A 17,950-nucleotide genomic window follows, 5' to 3' on the forward strand; every position below is an offset into this window, starting at 1 on the left:
GCCTGTTAGTGCTGGAATTGTTTGAGCTACTTTATACACAGTTTTGTAAACAGTGACTCCAGATTTATCTGAGGGCTGCTCACATGATTAATGATAGAAGAAAGAAGAAAAAAAAAACCTTTTGGGACTTTTTTGTCTAATCTTTGATTTCATCGCGATATTGGCTCATTTGAGCATTAATTCAAATAAAACCACATGCAAAGTCTGTGATACTAAATAACTTATTAAAAATTCCAAAGTGTGGTGACTACTACTTATAGTCAGTACAGAAAAACAAGTTTGGCCAGTTGGACTGTTCCTGGCAAACTTCTTAACTCTTCCTGTTTTAATGCCTGTAAAGATCCAGATTACTGCATTTCGTGTAAATAAGTGACATTTCCAATAAGGTTTGTGTCATATTTTTTTTGCATCATTTAAAGAGTATCCTAGAAGATACGTGCAGACGTTACAGCAAATGCCAGATTTCAAGACTGAATATTTGTGACATTATAAAGAAATGGCTATGAATTGTGAAACGCATGTGTATTTTAGCGTGTGTACAGTATCCTGAAGTCCAGCCCAGTGGGAGGCTGGTGGGGGGAAGCTGTCAAAAAACAGGTGGGTGGGGTGTAGGGGGGTGCAGAGGACAGGTAGGCTGCTACTTGACTGCATCCATTTTTTTCCTAAAGCCTTCCTCCAGACTCCAGGTCCCCCCCACCACCACCACACACACACACACACACACACACACACACACACACACACACACACACACACACACACTCAGTGGGAGTGTGTTCTCAGAGCATCAGTGCAGGCTGCTGCTGGACGCACGTACACACCGTCCGCCTCGAAACTGCGCTCCATCAGACAGACGCCCATGATGAGAGGCTGCTCCAGCCGGGCCAAGCAGAACCAGGACCGAGCGGGTAAGACGATCGGTGTGCTCGGGGGACACTTTGTGGATCGTGCAGCTTTAATCCGAGGGTGTGTGTGTGTGTGAGAGAGAAAAGGGGGCACGTCGAGCAGCTCTCTAAGACGTAAACAAGAGTCGACGTGCTTGTGGCTGCGCTGAGACCTTTACCCTACATAACAAGAAGAGGCGCTTCACACTCAGCAGCTGCACATTATTCTAACAGAGGATGAGGAAGAGGCAGGGGGGTGATTTTAGGATGCTTTTGCTGGATTTATATTTAGAATAAGCAACAATCAGATGTTTGCTGTGTATCATCGGGGCTGCTGTTACTGTAGTTTCCCATCCAGTGATGTTGCAGGTAGTTTTATGGTTGTTGTGCGCTTGTGGATGCAATGAATGACATTAAATTAAACGGACGATCCCCCAGCGGGCTGATTTACTGCCCAGTGTAACGTTAACATAGGGTGCTATATTGGGAAATGACTTGTCTCTGCTGTAGTTCAGGCTGCAATCAGAGCTGCTGGGAGAAAGAGGAGGAGGAGGAGCTCAGATCTGCTTCCTGTTCATGTTGTGCTTGTGCAGTGTGTAAGAGTCCTCATTTAACCTCCTTGGAAAATTTCTGACTTTTTTCATGTAAAGCAGCAAAAGTGGGGGAAACATTACGATCCTTTACTGAAGCAATGCAGCAATGTGAAAATACTCTATTACAAGTAAAAGTCCAGCATCTAAAGGAAAGCAGTCAAGTAAAAATGCTGTTTGAGTCCCTCTGACTGATATATTATTATATATGACATCATTACATTATTAATAGTGGAGCCAGTTTGAACTATTTTACATGGATCACTCCACTTCAATTGCGAGTTCACACGTAAACATCTTCAATTTGATTTTTTAAAAAGTGTTGACTATTGATTGATGTGGATTAACTCTATTCCCCCGTGTAAACTCTGGGGTTATCAGATATTCTTAGAGGGGACTGGGGTCGTGCAAATTTTTGCACCTTTTCTTTGCGTCAAATCTGTGGAGCAATGTTTGAAGTGGCATAGCTTCAGAAATAATGTAGGTAGAGTCCTGAAATTTTGAAGGTTTGATGATATGGATATATGGTATTCCGTGGTACAACCGTGCTTTGACAGAATACTACAAATCAGTTGTGTGATTGGTCAGATAATGTCCATGTTTTCCTATAGTTCGATATTCCACCAGCTATAAAACCTTTATTTATTCCCTGTGACTGGCATTAGATGAATTGAGGCAGAACAACCCATATACAGGTTTCCCTACAGGGATAGAAGAAAAATCTGAGGACTCCAAACACGATTGTTGAAAAGGGAAAGAGAAAAAAAAGCTCTGATACACATATCTGTTGTAATTTTTCTCTAATTGTCAGTAAGACATTGGATCATTTGAATGTTTATTATAATTAAACCATGCAAGGAGTTTGGAGGGATTATATTCATATTTTACTCTATGAAGAGAACTTAAATAGTGGAGCTGTTAACAACTCAGACATCTGAAATGTGACTGACTACACACTGCTTTTTGGAAGAAGCCAAAAAGGTTGCAAACTGCTGGTTTAATCTTTAACAGTCCACCCTGTGTTGTTTTGCACATTAATGCAGTGAAATTGCATTTTGGACTACTGAGTCTGCTCTGTTTATTAGTGTCACTAATTCCAATTATCAAATTTTCCAATCCGATCTCATTTAAAAATGTCCCATAAGCAAAAGCATGCTACATAAGCAGCAAAATGTAGTTGAAGTAAGTAAAGTACTGGTTTGGTCCTTCTATATTATATATGAGCTCCCTAGATTGTTAATATTGAAGCATCAGTGTGTCAGCAGCTTGTTACTGTTGGAACTAGTTGAACTATAACAATACAATGTTTTCTAAAAAGCTTGAGATCTTATCCATTGTGTTTAATCTTTAACCTAAAAGTAAGTAAAGCTGTCTGATAAATGTTGTGGAGTAGAGAGTACAATATTTCCCTTTATAATGTAGTGGAGTGGAAGAAGAAGGTGGCATAAAATGGAAATACTCAAGTTAAGTTCAAATACTTCAAAATTGAACTTAAATATGATACAAAAGGGTACTTTTTTAAACTACAAAATAGATCTGAAGCTCTGTCTGTAAGTGTAACCACATAAGCAGTACAGACTCTGTGCATAGACTTTCAATAGGCCTCCCACAATAAACATTGCCCAACCAACTTTTATCCAGCGGGTGTGCCTCAGTTTGTGTGCTACAAGCAAAATTCTACATCGTGTTTACTTTGCCCAGCTGAAACTCTAAAAATGTATTCTTAGCATGAGTTACTGTGCCATTTCTTTGTGGACCTGATGAACCTGACATATATTATCGTCTACGAGCAGTCAGGGAATTTGAGAGAGCGTAGGAGCCATTTAATTAGAAAGCCTCCATCTCTGCCATATTTAGGTCACAGGCCCTGTTGCTCCAGCATCAAGACTGTCTCTAAGCTTAAAATAATCAGTACACCACATAATAAACAGATGAACAGATAGGCCTACTAACCTGAAAACCTTTCTCCATTAAGTGTACCTGTGTGCTTTAATTTAGTCCAGTAGCACAACTCTGCAAAAGCTTGTAAAGCTTGTTTAGTTGTTGCTCACAAAGTCTTGGTCTTTTATGGATTTATCTCTGTGCTCATCTGTGTTGTACTTGACTGCATTATAGCAAAAGGTGTCCTGTTCAGCTGAGGTGGACAAAATATTATAAACACCTCATAAACAAACAAATGAGCTCTGACCCCTTACTAACAGCAAAATATGACTATAACCATTACAGTCATAGGAAATGCAATTTATTAAAGGCCTGATGAGTTTAGTTTCCGGGGTTTAATATGCCGATAGTTTGCAAGCCTGCTTCAAACACACATACAGATTTAGAGAGTAATGCTGCCATCTTATGGACATTGTGGGCTAACGAGTGAAGAGTCAGCATAAGAAAAAGTTAACACTTATTACCACCACACAATATATGTTGGTATTCCCTTTAAATTCTTAACAAAACAGCAGATAATTAAACTTAATGATTACAATTTTACAGCAAATAGTTTCTCAGTGTGTGAACTATACTATTAATTTTTCATTTTTCATGGTCAGAAACTGAACTTGACTGCACAGGATTTGGCTTTTATTCAATTCAGTATTGAATTTTATTCATCATGCCTCTTAATGAGAATATGAAGAATAGAGAAAACAGGTGAGAAAAGTAGCTGCAGCTGTCTTTTTCCGGTCCTCAGTGATTAATCACCCTCATGCTTGAATCAAACATCAGTAACAGCCTAATCTTTACACATGATTCATGGTTGTGAAAATACTGAAAAATAAAAATGCATCACAGGGTGTACTGCAAATAGAGAGTCACAAAATTTCACAGATCATGTGTTCAGGGATTTCTTATCAAAGTCAACCTGCTTCCTCTGCAGTTCTCACCCTGGTTTGACTAGTCATTGCAGAAAAAAAGCACTGATAATCATTAACAAAGGCTTCAGTCTAGTTTCTGAGCCTGATAAACAGAAGGCAACTAAATAGTGTTCAGCCATCATTCTTGTTATTTACACTTATGCCTTCCTTCCTGTTGCTGAAGTGCCTAACACTCACCGGTTAGCTCAGACTTTACCTTTTGCAAACGCATTCCTGTGAGTCAGGCAAACTTGAACTAGCGTCAAGCCTTAAGCAACACTTACAGTCAACCACAAAAAAAAAAAAACTAGTGTTAATATAATGTTATTGCTCATCAAGAAAGTTGAGAAAGTGTCAGACACTCTGAGTTAATAGCGAATAACAATTTTTTCATTTCACTTCTTGAGTTGGCATTGAGTAATGTGCAATAACTACGTCTGTGCAACAACACAAATATAACTCCATTACTATTTATTACACTAGACACTTTATTTTTCTTAGAACAATGCACACTTAACATTTTATGCTAATACATTTTCTACTTATGTTTATATTTCTTAGGACATATTTAGCTACTTTTGTTTATCTATATAATTTTTGTACTGCTTACATTTCCAAGACTTTGAATGGGAGCAACTGTAGACTAAACAATTTCCCCTTGGGGATCAATAAAGTATTTCTGATTTTAATTGTAAGGAGCAGCTGTTTCCATGCAGCTGTTACTACTATTGCACCTGCTTTAACCTGCTGTGACCTGTCAACATGTATATTTTGAAAAAAGCCAATTGAAATAGCTCAACTGCTTAGACTTAGACAGACTTTATTGTCATCCAGAACAGAACAAGTGCACACAGAATGAAATTTAGGATATAAAAAGTAAGTGTTGAATATAAAAGTATATATTAAAATAGAAGTATGTCAAAATGTGACCTATGCCATTTTGCACGCTACAATTTATATCTACATGATATATTCTTGTATCTACCTCATTGCCAGATTGCATCTACTTTTCATTCGTATTTGCACTACTATGACATATTTGCACTAATATGTTACCAAGCTGTGTTTTTTGTCTCATTTCTCTCTTTTTTATTTTTATTCCTATATTACTTGCTATGATTTGTATATATATTAATCCCTATTTCTTAAATATTATGTCATTGTTGCACTACCTGCTCTACATGCCCCTGGGGACATATAAAGTTTTCTGAATCTGAATCTGAATCTAAATCTGAAATATGCAGCAGCAAAAATGGTGCAAGTAGTGCAAAAATAATAAAAGTGTAAGTGACCAGTGGCGTTAACGGTAATGTAAAAAATTATTTGTACATAATAAGAAAGAATGAAATGTAATGTTCTCCAGCATTTGGCACAGTTTTAATCAATCTAAGAATGCTACTATTAGGAATCGACCAATAGAGGTTTTCCAGGGTCGATACCTTTGCTGATTATTGGTTCTCAAGAAAGGCCGATGACCGATATCTGAGACTGATATACATTACATGTAATGTTTTACAGGCATGTGATAGCAGAGATCCTGTCATTCATAACTAGGCTTCTTCATTAATAAGGGTGACTACAACTGAATATGTAAAATAGAAATAGGAGCGATTAAATTAGGACATTCTCCTGTTTATGTGGGACTGAGATTGGTCAGTTTTTTCAGTTTTATTGTTATTATACAGTGTATAATACAACTGTACATGACTTCTCTCCTTACACACAAATAACAGACTGGACATAAATATATATAAAAACAAGGCGGTGAACAAGGAAAATGTACAATGCATAACAACAAGAGTTTTATCTGTTTTATCGATAATCAGTTTATCTTTAACCACCATACTGCTGTGATAGGTGAAATTCCATGCCGCTCTGTGTTGTGGATGCGCACTAGACAAGTACTTACGGTAGAGCAGGAAACACGTTGCGCCCCGCTGCGGTTATTACGGCCGACCGTTGGCTCCAGTTGTGCGGACAGAGCTGAGGGCACGTGACGGCGGCACAGAGCGAGAGAGAGAGAAAAGGCACCGGGAGAGTCTCCATCCCCGCAGAGCCGATGAAACACCGGTCACCTTCGGAGCAGCATCACGGGAAAAAACCCCGTGTTCCCGCTGCGGCCGCTTCCGCCTCACCACAAGACGGAATGGAGGACAAAGCACCGTCGAATCCGCGGGAACTCACCCAGAACCCCCTGAAGAAGATCTGGATGCCGTGTAAAAATGGCCTGCCCGAAAAACACATTTCCCAGAGAAAGGGTGCGTATGACGACGACGACGTGGCGACAGGTTCACTAGCATCCTTGTTTAGCGCTTTCATACGTAGATATTTTGAATTCTGGATAGTTTTTTATTAGTTGGTGCCATCGTGTGTACCGGAATAAATGCCGCTAGCTTGATGCGCCGCTCCGTTAGCATCATTGTGTTTTGAAGCACCAGCTAGCGTTACCACAGTCACCAACGCAACCACCACAGTTCACCGGGTTCTCCTCATGTCTTGCTCCTGCTGCCGTCCGCCTCTCACGGTTATGTAAGGATTCACACGATTGCCACTCAAGGCAGCAGCTCGCATCGAGGAGAAAAGACTGGCACTAGGGATGATGTCCCATCTCATTGTCACTTTGTGCCAAGTCAAGCTCTAGTTGTTGGAAAACAGGAATTGTATCCATGCAGTCATGTGAGTGATTTGCTGCTGTATTTTTATCTGCTGCATAGACAGTGGCTCCTCACTATGGCGTGACTCAGTCAGTAGAGTTGTTAAAATCGTGTGTTTTGGATGGAGTGGCACACTTGGGTGCAAAACAGTAATATTCAGATTTCAGTTAGCTAGTGTGTGAAAATTGCCGCATAATGCTCAGTATCTTAAAACCCAATGCATGAAGCAGCACACAGGACAGCTGTCATGCTCCCTGACCCAGTCATCTGTGCACACAGCGGCTCGGTGTGGAAACAGCCTGTTTGCTTTCTCCAGATGTCTTGGGGACGAAAGTGCAGTGTTTCACAACACGTTGGACCACTGTGACCTCTGCTTCTCTGCCACGCTTTAACATTCTCAGGGTGGAGTGACGTGACCTTAACTTTATGACAGATTGTACAAGATTATAATGAAATCATTGCTGATAAGGTCACATTAAAGTTAATATTAAATCTTTATATGTTTTTATTATGTAAGGTTGTATTCATTCAGACAGCTGTTGAACAGAACCTTAGGTAAACTAGTAAGACTGACTGAGCAATTACAAATTTGACAATTAAATCAATTTTACATCCCCCTTGTTTGTGTTTCACTACAGTATGTATGACCAACTGTCCCACTCTGATTGTGACTGTGGGCCTTCCTGCCAGAGGAAAGACCTATATCTCCAAGAAGCTGACCCGCTATCTCAACTGGATCGGAGTGCCCACCAGAGGTACTGCTTCTCTGGGTTGTCATCTGCAGTGAACAGATTCTAACAAACCTTAATGAATAGAAGCACAGCTGTGGAAACATCGGTTAAAGGAAACCTTTAATTTAGTATGATGTGTGCAAATTTAAAGTCTTTGTAAGAAGGGTATTTGTCTCCACTGTTTTCCACAGAGTTCAATGTTGGACAGTACAGGAGAGAGTTTGTGAAGATCTACAAGTCCTTTGAATTCTTCCGTCCGGACAACGAGGAGGGGTTAAAGATCAGAAGGTGAGAGTGGCTTTGGGCACCAGATTATCTGAGTAATTTATTTAATTACCGACAACGTGGCATTTATGGTTGTGCTTATCTGTGATCCTTGCAGGCAGTGTGCTTCAGCAGCTCTGAATGATGTACGACAATACCTCACAGAGGAAGGAGGCCAAGTTGCGGTGGGTCAAATGTTAAATTGTGTGTTGGCAGTGATGAGTTATACCTTTTTTTAAAATGCAGTGTTTAGAGACGACGTCATTCTCTGTGTGTGTTGTACAGGTGTTCGATGCCACAAACACTACCAGAGAAAGAAGGGAAACTATCATCCAGTTTGCAGAGCAGAATGGCTTCAAGGTAACTTGCTGGGTCACAGTTCCAAGTGAGTACGCTGCTTTTGTTGACGACCATATTGAATCTATGTTGTTTCCATCTTCTCTCAGGTGTTCTTTGTGGAGTCTGTGTGTGAAGACCCAGATGTCATACAGGAGAACATAGTGGTGAGTGGCTTTGTGTGTCTAATTTTTTCACAAAATAAGAAGCAAGCCTCTGGTCGTGTTGTGCTGACGCCTCTGCTGTTGCTGTGTTTAGCAAGTGAAGCTGGGCAGCCCCGACTACACGAACTGCAACACAGAAGAAGCAGTGGAAGATTTCATGAAGAGGATCAAGTGTTATGAAAACTCCTATGAGACGCTGGATGAGGTTCTGGACAGGTGAGGTGGAAGCTGGTCTGGAGGAGGTGTTAGATTTGATGTTCCAGCTGTGCAAAAATGCAGCCCTTACCAGCTTAGAAGAACATTCTGGCGCTTAAACCTGAATAGATTTGGCAGTAATTTATTCTTTCATGAAAAATCTAATCAGCATTAACTCTCACTAAGTATGAATAAAAAATGCTCACAGCTGTATGATTGATGAAGGAAAATTGTTCCAAAATTACTGTTTATTTCACTTAGCATCACAGCGCATGTCAGTCTGGGTAGAAATGAGTTTGTTTTGGTTTTTGCTCATGTTTGCAGATGAGTTATTTTTTAACAAGCCTCTCTTAAACAGTTTAAAACACATAAAGATAATAATTTTGTCCATCAAAAAAAATTAACGATTGAGTTGAATCTATGAACATTCAAATATTTGTAATTTCAGTAATTGCTAAACACAATATTTCTCCTACTTCAGCTAGAAGTGCACGCTCTGTGGAGGCTGGAGGCTACATCAAACTGATATAGAGTATCTCACAAAAGTCAATACACCCTTCACATTTCTGAAAATATTTAATTAGAAATTTTCATTGGACAACACTGAAGAAATGACACTTTGATACAATGCAAACTAGTTGGTGTACAGCTTGTATGACAGTGTAAATTTAGTGTCCCCTCAAAATAACTCAATACACAGCCATTAATGTCTAAACTGCTGGCAACAAAAGTGAGTACACCTCTAAGTGAAAATGTCCAAATTGGACCCAATTAGCCATTTTCCCTCCCTGGTGTCATGTGACTCATTAGTGTTACAAGGTCTCAGATGTGAATGGGGAGCAGGTGTATTAAGTTTGGTGTTATCGCTCTCACAGTCTCTCATACTGGGCACTGGAGGTTCAACATGGCACCTCATGATAAAGAACTCTCTGAGGATCTGAAAAAAAGAATTGTTGCTCTACATATAGATGGCCTAGGCCATAAGGAAATTGCCAACATCCTGAAACTGAGCTGCAACACAGTGGCCAAGACCATACAGCGGTTTAACAGGACGGGTTCCACTCAGGACAGGCCTCGCCTGGTCGACCAAAAAAGTTGAGTGCACATGCTCAGCGTCATATCCAAGAGGTTGTCTTGATGTGTGAGTACTGCCAGCATTGCTTCAGAGGTTGATGGGGTGGAGGGGGTCAGCCTGACAGTGCTCAGACCATACGCCACACACTGCATCAAATTGGTCTGCATGGCTGTCGTCCCAGAAGGAAGCCTCTTCCAAACATGATGCATAAGAAAGCCCGCAAACAGTTTGCTAAAGTAAAGGAGACTAAGGGCATGGATTACTGGAACCGTGTCATTTTTTCAGTGTTGTCCCATGAAAAGATATAACTAAATATTTGCAGAAATGTAAAGGGTGTACTGACTTTTGTGAGATACTGTATATTGGCTTCCATACTTGGGATACCATACAATAATGCTTATATGTTTTAAACGTCTTGTTCTTTCTGACGTATGAGGAAGGATCAGGGCATTAATAAATTGTCTCTTCTTAGGGATCTTTCCTACATTAAAATCATGGATGTGGGTCAGCGGTACTTGGTCAATAGGGTGTTGGACCACATCCAGAGCAGGATAGTCTATTACCTTATGAACATCCACATCACGCCGCGCTCGATCTACCTGTGCCGCCACGGAGAGAGTGAGCTCAATGTCAAGGGTCGAATTGGGGGAGACTCGGGCCTCACACCAAGGGGAAAAGAGGTACAACAAACATTACGATACAAGAGATGTGCCAACAGAACGATTACCTTTTCCTTTTTCCTGACAAGATGACCCACTAAACACTCATTTATCCGCTCTGTGCAGTTTGCCAAGAAGCTGAGTCAGTTCATCCAGGCACAGAGCATTAGTGACCTGAAGGTTTGGACCAGTCAGATGAAGAGGACCATCCAGACCGCCGAGGCTCTCAGCGTGCCTTACGAACAGTGGAAGGTCCTGAACGAGATTGATGCTGTAAGTTGAGCTCTCTTTGCTTCCAAGCACTTGAGTTTACTACTTCTTTGTGCAGTGTTCATAGCGTTTGACCTGTGTGTGTGTGTCTGTGTGTGTCTGTGTGTGTGTGTGTGTGTGTGTGTGTGTGTGTGTGTGTGTGTGTGTGTGTGTGTGTGTGTGTGTGTGTGTGTGTGTGTGTGTGTGTGTGTGTGTGTGTGTGTGTGTCTGTGTGTGTTTTATCATTTTAGGGGGTGTGTGAAGAGATGATGTATGAAGAGATCCAGGACCACTACCCTCTAGAGTTTGCCTTAAGAGACCAGGACAAATATCGCTATCGGTACCCGAAAGGAGAGGTCAGTGGCTACATTTTTTTTTTTTTTTTTTTTTTTTTTTTTTAAGGTATTGTCTGGTTAAATATTCATAAAGTACTTTTCCATTTATGGGCAGTGTGTCTCAGAATTTAAAAAAATTCCTGATGCAGATTTGATTCTCCTTTGTGAGCATATTAACACGCTTTCTTTCTCTCATTCCACTCACGCACACAAGCACAAACACACTATTAAACTACATCCAGATGGCTACTCGCCACTTACACTCTGCTAATGAACCTCAAGCTTGGGAGAGCAGCTTCTTGGACAGATTTGGTTAAACACTAGATTGCGGTAAACAAAGACTTCACATTGGTCCGTGACTGTCCGTGACAGCGAGTGTGTGCCAAATATGTGGGGTCAGGTCGTTAACTGTCTGCCTGAATGCCCGCCGGTCTGTTCTCACCTTTCGTCCATCTCATTACTCCTCCATTAATCTCACACAGGAAGATGGATACAGGCATTAGTTAGCTGCCCATGTGGACGGTGCTGATGGAGCGCTTTAGGATGTATTGTTAAAGCCAGGGTTTGTCTAGACAGCCAGTGTGAATTTTTCCACTTGCTAAAATGTCAATGTATCTCCAAGTTGTTACTGAGCAGCATCTGTAAAGAAAACGGATTCAGTGAAAGTTTGAATTTACTATTTCTTATTGTTCTGCTTTCCGTTAATCTGATTTTTGTTCAATGTCTTGTTGTTCTCAGTCCTATGAAGACCTGGTGCAGCGGTTGGAGCCGGTCATCATGGAGCTGGAAAGGCAGGAGAACGTGCTGGTCATCTGCCACCAGGCTGTCATGCGCTGCCTCTTGGCCTACTTTCTGGATAAGACTGCAGGTCCGTCTTTTACCTGAACCTCAAGGGGGAGGAGAGAATTTTGGAGAATATCACTGAATTACATTTTTTATTATTTTAAAAAGTCACTAACTTCACAGGGGATTCACTATTAATGTAAGCTACAAGTCACAGACCAGAAATAATAGGGACATGTACACTCAGCTGGGCACATATAGTCTCAGAATCCCATTTACTTCGATTAAAACGTGTACAATGTTCAGTTTTGACCATTGACACATTCTTGGTTGACCAGAAGAATCACTGATGGGCTGCGTTTGGAAACTGAAGCATATTGTGCGTTTATCATTATATTCAATACATTTTCACACTACCAGACTATGAACTGTTGTCACCTCTGTACACTGGTGATCACCCTGATCAATATTTATGCGTTATCCATGTCAGAAACATGAGATCACATCCTAATTCAGGACTGAGTGTCTTCACACCTTGTTCTGGTAGAATACTAAATAAAATGCTTTGTGCACTGACATACTTTTATAGAACCAAAATGAAAATGTGTGCTACACTCCTGGCTGACTGACCCAATTTCTATGTTGCAGACCAGAGCACTGTAGCAAAAATAGAAGAGCTGTAGTCAGAGAAAATGTTAGTTGACTGTACCTACAGTTTAACCAATCAACTGGTGGCACAAAGAAAAAATCTCTAGAATAACTAAATTAATCACTAAGAGCACTTTGCCAGCTAGCCTTGTTTTGTACTTGAATGACAACAGCAGGAGTCGAGCTAGTGTGCATGTGTACTACTACCAACACAAAAACTATTTAATATATTAATGCAGAAAACTTAGCCTGCTGTTTTTAGGTGATACGCCATGTTGATTGTTGAGCTGTTTGAAACACTGTCTATCCATTTTAACAAAATGCAGCCACACTGATGACTTATTTGACATAATGTAAAGTAATTTGGAAAAAGACTCAGAATAAATGTTCAGTATATGGTAAATAAGTGATGGATGGGCCGGCTCAGGGTTGTGACAACGAGGGGCTATTCACAAGTAGTCTGTTTCTTCTGCTGCCAAAAATAATGAATTCATCCTGGAAGGCTGCTGATGTGGCACTTTTCTCCTTACAAAAATAAAACCACAGATTATCCGACCAATGACAATTTGGTCACGTGACAGAATTGGAGACTATGGCCCCGAAAAATAGATTTAATTTTACTTTACATATTTCAGTTTTTTTAAATGACACAGTACACAGTGTAGTTTTTAGACAGAAGTTTACATGGTACTGACTGCAAAATACACAACAATAACGGCTAAATTACAGATAGTAGAAATCTTCAGGAACAGTGTATAGAAATTGGTGTTTCCTGCTTCTTCTGGCAGTTTCATATAAGATATACTGATATTTTGTCCATACAGAGGAGCTGCCATATCTGAAGTGCCCACTGCACACTGTGCTGAAGCTAACACCGGTGGCCTACGGTAGGACTGCTCTCCTATTAGCTTGAGATGCACAAAATACATCTTTGTGTTCCAAAACATAATAAAACTGTCCTGCTACCTGAGCTAATGAAACAAACCTTGTGTATGTACACTTAGGCTGTAAAGTGGAGTCCATCAGCCTAAATGTGGATGCAGTCAACACACACAGAGAAAGACCCGAGGTGGGTATAAAAACACACACACTAAGCAGACACACAACATCAACTGACCCACTTTTTGCAAGGTGATGTGGTTGGCAAAGAGGCTGGTCTGATAGTTTCAGATGCTGAACATCATGGTGTGCAGACATTACAGATTTATTTTCTGCACTTTGCTCTGACGGCCGTGTTTTCATAATGAGTGCAGAGCAGGATTTACACCAGATTATTGTGGATTGTAGGTTACCAGAAACAATGGCTAATGCTCTTACAGCTTTTTACTCACACACCCTTTAGGTAAATAAGCCACAGAGTGAACTATGTTCCTGTTCTGTGAGCCTTCTGAACCCCAGGCAATTTCTGGGTGTTTTTTGTTTCTGTTACATTTGTACTTCCTGCTATATGAAGTCCTGCACCTCTATGGAAAAAACACCACCATGGCTAGAAGTAGAGAGCTGAAAATGTCTTTTGTGTAGTATGACAAAATTGTAATGCCATAAATGTAGAAAAACAAACAAAATACTGTACAAAAATCATCATGTACAACATTTTCCAAATGTTCACAGGTTTTACACATACTAGGAAAACACTGTGGCTCGACATACTACAGATACTTCCATTTAGAATTAGTTTCCATGTCCTGTCTGCTCTGTGTAAACACAGCTGCAGTTGAACCAGAGTCCCAGAATTTATTTATTTTTTTATGTGAATCTTGGTCGTAGCTGAGTTGCTGTCATAGTTGTGCTGAGTTATGCAGATTTTTTTTCTTTGAAAAAAAATGTGGTTAGAGCAAACGCCTTATTTTCTTATTTTTTTTTTAATTAGAATTTTTAAGTGATGTCCATATAATAAAACATTTTGATGAAATGGTATGATTTTTAGTGGTGGTTAAATTTTCTGACAGAATGGCACGTCACATGATTAGTTCAAGGAGCATCAGAAAGCTAAATATCTGCTCATTCTTTCTGTTTTTCAAGGTTGTGGCTCTAATAAATGGAGATTTATTTCAAAAGATAATATGCATTTTTAAATCAGAGGATTATTGTGTTTATAATTAAAGGCTCAGAAAGTATTCTATTCACTGTTGCGGTTTCTAGTAGATTATTACCATTAAAACCCAAGTGTAGGATTTTTTTTGTTGTTTTGTCTGATGCATTTTAAAAAAGATAACCTTAGAAAAGCAAGAACAGAAATATGCATGCGTGGTTTGATTTTTGCTTGACTTATACAGCTGATAAAGATAAAACCCTCAACCATGTGAAAAACTAAATGATCTTTTTTTCCAAGTCTGTCACCTCGTCTGTGCGCAGTGGATTTCATGTCTCCCCTGTGTTTTGATTCGTCCTCCTCTTTGTCTGTGTTTTTTTTTTATCGAACAGAACGTAGACGTGTCGCGGATGTCAGAGGAGGCTTTGCTAACAGTGCCAGCTCACCAATGAGGCAGTGCCCCCCTCACCCCCTGACTCCCCCACCCCTCACACTCACCCTTCATTATGCACACTGAACCCTTCAGATGCACAATGTACCTTCCAAATCTTTTGATTGAATCTCTCTCCACTGTGTCTTTTCTTCAGTTTTTCCTTCACTTTACATTTTAAGACGTGATGATGGTGATAATTGACTGGAATCCAGTTTCTAATTTTCGATTATTAATCCTGTCACGGATCTTATGTCGTGCACAATCTCCTATTTTTGGAGAATGAATGAAAAGCAGATGAAGCTGTGTTTTATTTTTTTTGAATGATGCTGTGATCCCAACTGTGAAGTCATCAAACTCCAGCACGTTTTCTGTTGAAGCATTGATTGCGTGTCGTTCATTTTCTCATTGATTCTGTTGAGCTGATTTAACTTTAACCAGTGTCTCATCACTCCATATATTTGTTGGTACAAGTCAGGAAACTCTAATCTTACTTTCACTGCACAACAGGAAGAACAACGTTGTGCATTTTCTGTATTTTGCACAAGAAAATAAACTGTTTAGTTTCTTCAGAAGCTCTTTTAGGATGTCTAGCACTGTTTAATGAAGATCCTGGAAATACAGAAGTCCGTTGTTATTCTGGGTTAAACTATGTGAAGTATATTCATAGCACTAATAAGAATTAAGATGAAGGTATTTCTGTTTACTGTTTCTGAATAAACTCCACTGAACCATTTCACGTATCCTTACTACGCTCTTTTTGTGCTTCATTTTCAAAAGCTTGACTTGAAAGCTGCTTGACGGCTTAATAACATTAGGAAAACATAAAATAGGTAAAGAAACTGATGGATGTCTGATGCTACTCGGAAATCAGACAAGACTCGCCGTTTCCTTCATATTTTCACTTTCTGTAGATCAAATGTCCAGTGCAGTGCCGTCTCTGCTTTTCTTGGCCGAGCAAACTGAAGACTGAGATTTCTCTCGTTCATTCATATGCAAAGACTCCCCTGGGGTGAATAGCAAAAACTGCTGCCATTCATCAGCCAGAACAAAACGCTCACTGTGCCGTACACAGATTTCTGTCTGCTCAGAGTGAAAGTAATTCCACAGTGTGCGCTTGTTGTAATACTGCCGCTTTGTGTAAATGTTGTTGGAAATAAAAATTACATTTTTAAAAATGAACAAAAAAAATGCTACAAAGGCTTCGTGTTATGTACATGGTGATCACATATGCTGCCATAAAGGTGGATCTTAATAGGCTGACTGCTTTTCTTTTTTTTTTTTAAGCAACATCTGGTGGCAAATATTAAGTTTCACATGTGGAGAAACGTGGTTGCTACCCGGTCACACTGGGTCTGGATGATGGGGCTGTAAATTTTTCAGATTTCTTGGAAAACTTACCTTAAAACTGTGAGATCAAGACTCAAACACATTATGGTGTGCTGACAGTGAGGACCGGTGATCTGTGGTGTTTTTAATGTGGTAAATACACAGTTGTAAAGCCTCGCTGTGTTTTGACTCCCTATAAAATGACGTCTCACACTGTTACCTTCCTCCTTCCAGAATGTGAATATCCACCGTACGACTGAAGACGCCCTGCAGACCGTCCCTCCTCACCTCTGATGGCTCTGTAGGAGCCAGTGATGCTGAAGTTGGACCTCTTCCTCTCTCCTCCTCTTGTGACGGACCTTTCCTGTCTGCTCTCGCTGGTGACCATCGGGGTGATGTGCCTCCTCCTCCTCCTCTGCTGCCACACAAACACACCTCTTGTCTTATCTAAGGGATTTTAAAGGGGCTCAACCAGAACACATGACAGTCTGGGCATCTGTTTTTGGTACTGATCATAGCTGGTCCACGTTATTTATTAATCTTTCTTGCACAGAGGGGTGCACACTTTGCACACGGCAGACTCCTGTATTACTATATCCAGTGTGGTGTTAGTACTGTAGAATTGACACTGAAGGTGTATGTTTAGAAGTACTGATCACGTGACTTCATCAAATAATGTGATTTTCTGCTACAGGTGCGACATGTTGCTGTATTGTGCAATCATTGTTTCATGTGAAGGTGTCTTCAGTGAGAACGTGCAATTTGTGGGTTACAAACCTACTCAGAAAACAAAGCGTACTGTTTTAAGTGTGAGCTGGTTCAACGAACACGTGAACGGACTGGGTCACTATTATTAGGTTTTCTATGGTGTACAAAGAGTCACTGAAATTTTATACGACTGGGTAATAATAATGAATTTCTGTAGCTATGTGGTGCACAGTACATCTACTGTTTTTTCTAAATGGAAAGAAATATTTAAATGATGATTCTACACACATCTTTGATTAAATTAAATCTACTTAAAGCTTTTTGTTAAGAACATATCTGAGCATGGAAATGCAAAAAAAAAAAAAACACGCAACATTTGCTCAGTTGTTGTTGTTGATGTGGGTCATGGCTTCAAAATGTACAGCCCAGCAGCTCCTCTATAATAAACACGGTATTTTTCTAAAGCAAGCAGTCTTTAAATGGGATCTACTTTCTGATGCGTTTGATTATGTCATCGTATACTCTGTGTAATGGGTTTAGTTCCACTATCAGCTAATGTGCCATTATTTTCTTCAATAAACTGGTAAATTGTTTGGTTAATAAAATGTCAGAAAAACACCAAAAAAATTGACAAATTTTGACATTGATAAACAGAGTTTTGTTTGTTTAAAAACTCAAAGGTTTACTGTGTTAGGAGACTCAACAAACCAGCAAACATTCATATTTAAGAAGCTAAACCACAGAATGTTAAGCATTTTATGTAAAAGCAACTATCAACTCAACTAACTGTTCAAGCTTTAATATTTTTTGGTGATCTGTGGAAGATGCTGATGGGATGTAGTGACACTGTGATGCTTTTAACTGACTGCTCACAATCAGAAGCTGATGGTAGATGAAGAAAAGAGTCTGGGCCTTTATATTTGTTACCTCTTCTGTAGAGGCATATCCAGCCAGTAACAGTAATAGAAAAAAGTTAATTTAAATAGCATATATATCTATAAAATAGAACGTTCTTCTCTAAAGGTAAAGAATTTGGAT

The 17,950-nt window shown here is 39.8% G+C and overlaps 1 protein-coding gene across 4 annotated transcripts; it reads left to right on the top strand.

Annotated features, from left to right (window-relative positions):
• Positions 1–699: 699 nt before the first annotated feature.
• LOC111572310 (6-phosphofructo-2-kinase/fructose-2,6-bisphosphatase 4) lies at positions 700–17,380 on the top strand. 4 transcript variants are annotated; one of them, XM_023275919.3, is made up of 14 exons: positions 700–908; positions 7,613–7,729; positions 7,897–7,993; positions 8,088–8,154; positions 8,255–8,329; positions 8,416–8,472; positions 8,564–8,685; positions 10,212–10,419; positions 10,525–10,671; positions 10,899–11,003; positions 11,721–11,850; positions 13,238–13,300; positions 13,418–13,482; positions 16,439–17,380. In XM_023275919.3, the coding sequence occupies exons 1-14, from the start codon at positions 860–862 to the stop codon at positions 16,496–16,498; spliced, it is 1,362 nt and encodes a 453-aa protein (XP_023131687.1). In that variant the 5' UTR covers positions 700–859; the 3' UTR covers positions 16,499–17,380. The 4 variants fall into 4 exon arrangements, with proteins under 4 accessions (XP_023131687.1, XP_023131686.1, XP_023131685.1 ...); XM_023275918.3 differs by lacking the exon at positions 16,439–17,380 and adding an exon at positions 14,838–15,611; XM_023275917.3 differs by lacking the exon at positions 700–908 and adding an exon at positions 6,314–6,578.
• The last annotated feature ends 570 nt before the right edge of the window (positions 17,381–17,950 follow it).

Source organism: Amphiprion ocellaris, chromosome 5 (genome assembly GCF_022539595.1).
Source record: "Amphiprion ocellaris isolate individual 3 ecotype Okinawa chromosome 5, ASM2253959v1, whole genome shotgun sequence".
In the NCBI taxonomy this organism is placed as follows: domain Eukaryota; kingdom Metazoa; phylum Chordata; class Actinopteri; family Pomacentridae; genus Amphiprion; species Amphiprion ocellaris.

Coding starts and splice junctions, on each gene's coding strand:
- LOC111572310 (XM_023275917.3), top strand. CDS start 6,380: ATGAAACACCGGTCACCTTCGGAGCAGCATCACGGGAAAAAACCCCGT. Junction 6,579..7,612: donor ACACATTTCCCAGAGAAAGG/GTGCGTATGACG, acceptor GTTTCACTACAG/TATGTATGACCAACTGTCCC. Junction 8,155..8,254: donor AGGAAGGAGGCCAAGTTGCG/GTGGGTCAAATG, acceptor TGTGTTGTACAG/GTGTTCGATGCCACAAACAC.